The 7,301-nt window shown below is 37.1% G+C and overlaps 1 protein-coding gene across 1 annotated transcript in view; it reads left to right on the forward strand.

Annotated features, from left to right (window-relative positions):
- The window catches only part of TNKS (tankyrase, TRF1-interacting ankyrin-related ADP-ribose polymerase), a 166,594-nt gene that overhangs the window by 115,163 nt on the left and 44,130 nt on the right, over nt 1-7,301 (forward strand). Inside the window, exon 12 of the mRNA XM_004682203.2 lies at nt 2,502-2,673. Coding sequence (XP_004682260.1) covers nt 2,502-2,673 — 172 coding nt within the window. The remainder of the gene's footprint in view (nt 1-2,501; nt 2,674-7,301) is intronic.

A 7,301-nucleotide genomic window follows, 5' to 3' on the forward strand; every position in this document is an offset into this window, starting at 1 on the left:
CGCCCGCTGCTCCCCTCAGCAGTGTACTTCGTCGATCTGCCTGTTCTGCTCCCCACTCTGTCTCTGATGAATCCTCTCACCCTCCTCACCTCTGGCCTTTACCCCAGTTCTGTATGAATAAATGAATAAATCTTTAAAAAAAATGCATTTACTGAAATAGAATTGTATATACCTTGGTCTGGTACTTTAAGAATGTTTTGTTTTTCTGAGAACTAAAATACACTACCATCTACAAAAATGAGTCAATTAAGGAGGAAGATAGCAAACTTCAGTATTTGATAATGATTTTAGTTTTCTAGGTTGTCAGTCAGTCTTCATCAAATAGTTGGAATTTCTATTCAGCTAAACATAAAAGATCCTTTTATAAATTAGTGCTAATAGCCATTCACAAATTATCTCTCTTTTCATTCATTCATTCACTTATGAAATTCCAGCTATGTCCCAAGACCTTGTTTTTTCTTGGGCTGAGAGTGGTGAAATGTACATTTAAGACTAAGTCAAAGCTTAAATAGCTTACTGTATACATGTAGCATGTATTATAGGGATTAACATTACTTAATGCTTAAAAAAAATATCGGTCATGTTGCTTCCTTTTTAAAACTTCTAAGGAGGTAAACAACATAGTTCTAATTTTCACAGGTATACACAAGGGAAAGAAATGTGAAGCAGAGAAAAAGAGCAGTAGCGAAATGAGAATCAGAGTAGCCAGTGGAGTTGTATTCAAGACCATCCCTTCCAAAGCAGAGAGAAGGAAAGGAATAAAAAATGTTGATTTAAGTAGTACTAGTGAGTGGTGATTTTTGTCCAGTATTTTACTTCATAAGTATGTGTCCCAGTTTAAGAGAAAGTGATAGATTCATAGAATATTGCTCTCACTTCCTTCATACGGTGTGTTTTTAATGTTTAGATACTCTGCACTTTATCTGATGTTCAGTTGATCTGCTCAGACATTGAGATAAAACTGTATTGTATTTACTAAGAACTTAACATCTATGTTTTCTGTTACATTGCTAAATTATTTCAAGGGTAATCTTGACCAGAGGCAAATTCTACCTTTTGCATTGACTTTAGAAACTAATACTTTGATTAAATGGGCCTCCAAAGTAAATTAATAAAGCATAGCAGACTTGGTCAGATTGTAATGGAAAAAATGTAGTAGAAAGGTAGGCGAAAAAAATAAATTACAGATGGTCTTAAATGACATGCTGAGGAATTCAGCTTATTTGAATGCAATGAGAAGTAAGTTTGAACTGCAGAATGACCTGGTATTATCTATACTTTAGAGTAATAAATCTTAAACTGTATTCCCATGATTTGGCAACTGGATTGAGGATTTTCATCACTATACTTAAATTGGATTTCTTACCCAGTTTCCCAGAATGTCAATGATTATAATGTTCTCTTGTGTAGTAAAGAAATAACAATGAAATCATCAAGGAAAACTGAAGTTTAGAGTGGCAGCTTGTATTTCCCATCAATACATGCTAATGGCAGTGCTTTCACTTTGTGTAAACAGCCATTTTTCTGCTGGCAACTGTAGTAGAATTAAATATGATATTCATGGTGAATTTTGTGAAAGACCATTAAGAATTTAAATGAATCCTTGCCTAAGCAAGTGTGACAGCCTTACTTATGATGATGAAAAGCTGAAAACAATTGGATTGTCTTAAATCCTTTCTTAATCTTGTATTTAGGGGCATAAAAAATACTAATAACCAGCTAGCATATATCTGAGAATTTTCTATGTGCCCTTACCCAGTGATAATTTATAAGATAGTGCTAAAGTAACATTGGCGTTCAAAAGTAATCGTTGAGGCTTCTCTTAATCCTTCTTAGAAGAGGTGAAACTTGCAATGGATCTCATAATCCAAAAAGATAGAAAGAAGGGCTTCTCTCAAAGAAGCAGCATGTACAGTGAACATGGACTTTGTTCTGACAGATAGAAGGTCTTTACTAGGGCAACCTAAAAAACAATTTAGGAACACTTATTTTTGATCATAGGAACAGTTATGTTTGATCAAATTATGAACCTGACCCAAAGATTGTCTTCAAAGTAGCTAAATTATTCTTTTATAACTCTTCATAGTTTTAAAATGGAACCATTTTTTCTGTTAAATATACTCATAATTCGGTTATGGCTTTTATTATCATTAAGTAATTACTAAAATTAGAAAAGAAACATAATTGACTACTTCACGGTCTTTGCTTACATAGCCTGTTACATATTCTGGGAGTAAGCTTGATAAATATCCAAAAGAATGTCTTCAATGTTGCAGGCAGGGAAAATAAAAAAAGTTACATCCCTTGGAGACCTTACATTCTAGTTGTCCAGGGGAGAGACAGAGAATAAAGAAGAAAGTGATGTTTCTTTAGAATCAGTAAACAAAAGTTAATTCTGAATAGTCTATGGTATCTTTGATTTTTTTCCTCACATTTACTAGGGTGTAAAATGAGACAAAAAATAGATGCTAATTCTTTGTCCCCATCTACTGATTTTTCAGATGAATGCACTGGACACTCTTGGTCAGACTGCTTTGCACAGAGCTGCCCTGGCGGGTCACCTGCAGACCTGCCGCCTCCTATTGAGTTACGGCTCTGATCCCTCCATCATCTCCTTACAAGGCTTTACCGCAGCACAGATGGGAAATGAAGCCGTGCAGCAGATTCTGAGTGGTGAGTTAACATACATGAGTACTGCATAGTGTACTTCCTATTTCGCGTCCACTTAAACATAGACAAACTGCATTACTCATTTTAATTAGTGCCTTGGGATGTTTTCTTTGCCTAAGCGTTCTTCCTGCTTTTTCTTTCTTGCACTTTAGACTATGACTGTTTCCATCAGTCTTTTTTGGTGGGGTGAGATTTATAGACATCATAAGAAGGAAGCAAATACTTTTTTTCCTACTTAATCTGTATGTATTTTCTAATGTTTTATTTATTTTCTTGCATTTTTGTTAATTTTTAGGCAATATTTGATTTCTCCCACCAGTGTCCCTTTAGCTGTCCCACCACCAGAGCACCTGTGACCATCACCGCAGTCCTTCAGTCCTTTGTGCTCTCTCCTTCCCACTTTGAACACACATACACACACACGCACGCATACACATTGTATGTCTCCGAGCTATGGTCAGCCTACATGTTTGTCTTTTATTTCCCCCTTGACACTTGTGGTTTGTTTTCTATATTCCACGTACAAGTGAAACTGTTACAGGACAGGGAGAGAGGGACACCCCTGAAGCCCCAAACCTGCCTGCTCTAAGTGGGTTCTGCTACCCGCTGCATCAAGACAAAACATATAAAACTTTAATGAAAAGGGACTTTAGGCCCTCCCTGGTGGCGCAGCGGGTTAAAGCACTGCACAAAGAAGCTTAAGCCACTTCCGCATGAGTTCGATTCCCGCCTGCCCCCGGAGGAGACCACATGGCGTGGCAGACCTCTCCTGACCCGCCCGCTGCTCCCCTCAGCAGTGTACTTCGTCTGTCTGCCTGTTCTGCTCCCCACTCTGTCTCTGGTGAATCCTCTCACCCTCCGCATCTCTGGCCTGTACCCCAGTTCTGTATGAATAAATAAATAAATCTTTAAAAAAAAAAAAAGGGACTTTAATACAGTAAATATACAATACAGAACATAGAGAATATAACTTCTAAATCAAACACCTGAAGCCACCCATCCCCTCGTGGGCAAAAGTCAACCCAAAAGGGATTGGCCCAAAGCAAGGCCTGAAAGCCCACCATTAAACTATAGCACCTTCTGGCTGGGACTCATCGGAAAGAGTCAGAAATGTCCAGACAAGTCTGGAAGGAAAAGAGCAAAATCAAAATCAATATAAACACAGCCATAGTCACCTCCCTACAGGTATCTCACCCACATCTGCCTTAACCAGTCCAGGGTCAGGACACAAGCCCGGTTTCTTCATCACATGCTTGCTGCTCCATGTGGCTTCCTCAGGTCTCCTTCTTGTTCTCCATCCAGCTTCCTTCTCTTCTTCTCCCTCCTTTTTCTCTGCTCAGTTCCACCCTCCTTCTCGGCAGGGCAGGGAACCTGGAACTTCCCCTTTTCCTAGGGACCACCCTGTTACAAAACCATCCAACATTTTTTTTCTCTTGACATATTTCATTTAGCATAAACCCTTCTAGCTCCATCCACATTGCCACATATGTAGTTTTGTTTGTTTGTTTTAGTTTTATTTTTAAATAGAAAACCTAACTTGAGAGTTATGACCAAAGATGACTTAAAAATTATAAACTGTGCAATTATGGTAGCTTTAAATTATCAAGGAGAGAAAATCATGATAATGATCTTTAGTGTTCTAACATGTGTTGTGTTATGACCTGCTTTGGTTCACAACTTCATTGCAGTATTATGAAATTATCTTGTCATTTCCTACTTTAAATATAATTTTTAAATCTTGGCTGACTAATAGTGCCTATCTAGTACAGTGTTAATTTCCCTTTAGTCTGAGGGAGATCAAGCATAGAAATGATATGAAAATAGACACTAAGCTCCTAAAGTAGAGAAAATAATAGAATTTCAATTGAAAAATGGTGAACTAGATACTCTTTAATTTTGCCTATGGGTTATCAAATGACATAGCAAATAAGAACAGTAAAGTGGGGAAGTGACTTAGTCATGTCTCTGCTCTAGTCCAGTAGTTCTTAACTGTGAGGCCCAGTGGTCTGTTTAAAAAACAAAAAGATTTATTTATTTTTGCATGTAGAACTGGGGTATGGGCCAGAGGTGCAGGGGTGGTGAGGGGATTCATCAGAGACAGAGTGGGGAACAGAACAGGCCAAATGACGAAGTACACTGCTGAGGGGAGCAGTGGGTGGGTCAGGAGAGGTCTGCATGCCATGTGTGTAGGTCACCTCTGGGCAGGGGTCGAACTCATGCTGAAATGGCTTTAGCTTCTTAGTGCTGTGCTTTAACCCACTGTACTCACCGGGTGTTCCCCCAGTGCTCTTTTTATAATGGGTATTTTTGTTAAAAAAAAAAACAAACAAAAAACCTCCTTTCCTTTTACAATGAAATTCATAGATTATACAATCTAACTATATATTTTCCCAAAACTCCATTTTAAATACCCTAAGTATGACATGAAGGGAAAATGATAGTGAGTTACAAGAAAATTATTTGTAATTATTACACAATAGTTTGAGTGTGGCTAGGCTAAAAGGCAAAAATTGATCCCATAAATTGATGAAGAGCTCCCAGTTGACAGTTATCGTTATATACTGAAATAAGGGACCTTCCCAGATTTACAGAGATCACAGGTGTTCTTAGAGCTGAATCAGAGCTAATCATCCTAAGAATAACTGTGCCACATGGTAAAAGTTATTCATGAGATTAATTTTCTTCATGATATTCATTCTTAGATGGCAATCACAGTACTTCCATCTCAGCTACTATCTTTACACAATGAAACAAGACCTCTCTAGAGTATCTTCACTATCAGAAGATACTAAAATATATCTTAAAGCAAGGAATTTCCTACTACAAGATTTGAAGCTTTAATTTGAGTTCATTTAACTTGATATTTCTAAAAAGGAATAGATCAAAAAAAAAAAGCAATAGATCATTTACTTAAAAGATACTACCCTGACTTGGAAATATTTCTGCATTTTCAGTAAATTTTAGTAATTTCTAAAATATGTGTTATTTGTTAGAACATGCTAATTTTTTTCTATTAACACTTTTTACTGAGAATCATTTAGTCCTGAATTTTAAGTTAGTTTCCATAAGTTGTAGCCATAAATAACAGTAATGCCTGGCCCTCCTTGGTGTGGTGGGCTAAAGCACCACCAAGCACAGCACTATGACACTGGCCATAGCTGCCTCAACACGAGTTTGATCCTCCGTCAGGGAGGTGACCCACATGGCGCAGCAGACCTCTCCTGACCTGCCCGCTGCTCCCCTCAGCAGCAACTACTACATCAAAATTTTATGTAGCACAGTTTTTAGAGATAATTGATGATGAGGGAAGGGAGTGAATAAATTAGGCAGATTACGTCCACATAAGGCTTTTAAAATGTCTTGTAAATGAATGCAATTGGAATATATGACTTAGAGTAAAAGATAAAATGGAATGTATCACAAGTTACGTATTTTTCAGTTATTTTGATGATTTTTCTTAAAAGTTGATTTATAAGATAAAACATTATATATAGATAATTAATTGCTTGATTTAGTAGGTGCCAGAAGTTTTTAGTTTAATCATTTGTATTCCTTATTTATCTGGAAAGCTAATGTAAACAAAGGAATTATATGATAAAGTTTTGCCTTTAGAGACTTTTTTTAAATGGGACTTGTTTCTTTTCTGAAAGAAGATATAATGTTCAAACTAATATTTTATGAACAGCTTGTTTGTCTGTATTTTGTGAACCATTACCTTGCTGAACTTTTCAGTTATACCTGAAATTACTAGTCCAATTCAAGATCATAGCTATAATGATTCCTGAAAGAGAACATCAACCATACATAAGAATTGTAGGCAGTTGTTGGGTTTCAGTTCATGTTGGCTCAAGATCCACTTTCAGAAGCCCACACTTCTATCCCCCACATCTCTAGTTGCCAGTAGTGCAGTCATATAGTTTTAATTGTAAGATAGTTTGCAATAATACAGTTTTAATTGTAAGATGTTGGCAATGTTTGTATCAAAATCAATGTTAAAGGAAACAAGTAGCTTTTTATAAGCCAGTATTTTAAGACAACTTCAGATTAGACTGTCGGGGACCAGCCCCGATTTCAGGTTGTAGAGAGGCTATCACAGGCAGAGTCTCAAAGTGGGAACGATGTCGGCGAGGCGATATTCTAAAAATTGGAGAGCGGGAGCGAGGAAGACACGGGAGTCGGAGTTGGGTGCAAATCTTCCTGCTCTGCCTTTAGCAGAGGTTTATTTTTATACATTAGGAGTAAGTAGTGGGTTGATATCAGCACAGGAACTGGGCTGAGAGATTACAATCATCTTTGTTTTTCCTAAGAACAGTTTAGGGTCATATTGCCCTTTAGCTGAGATATAACATTTCAAAATCAATCAAGGTTAAAAACAGGTACATAAGTGCACAAAGTTTATGACTAATATTACTATAGTGGAGATCAACTAAGATAGAAGTCCCTTAAACCTTATCTATTACTTAATGGGTTTTGTTTTTCTGCCTGAATCATCCTGGGAGACAGAAGAGAAAATTCCTTGCTAATCAAATCTCTGAATAGGAGACATAGGTGGATTTCTTTATCTAAAGACTACATAGTAGAATCCTGAAAAACTAGCCAGAAGACTTTTGTGGATTAGGAGACATAGGTGG

This window comes from Condylura cristata, unplaced genomic scaffold (assembly GCF_000260355.1).
Source record: "Condylura cristata isolate star-nosed mole 26May11 unplaced genomic scaffold, ConCri1.0 scaffold00014, whole genome shotgun sequence".
Lineage (NCBI taxonomy): Eukaryota > Metazoa > Chordata > Mammalia > Eulipotyphla > Talpidae > Condylura > Condylura cristata.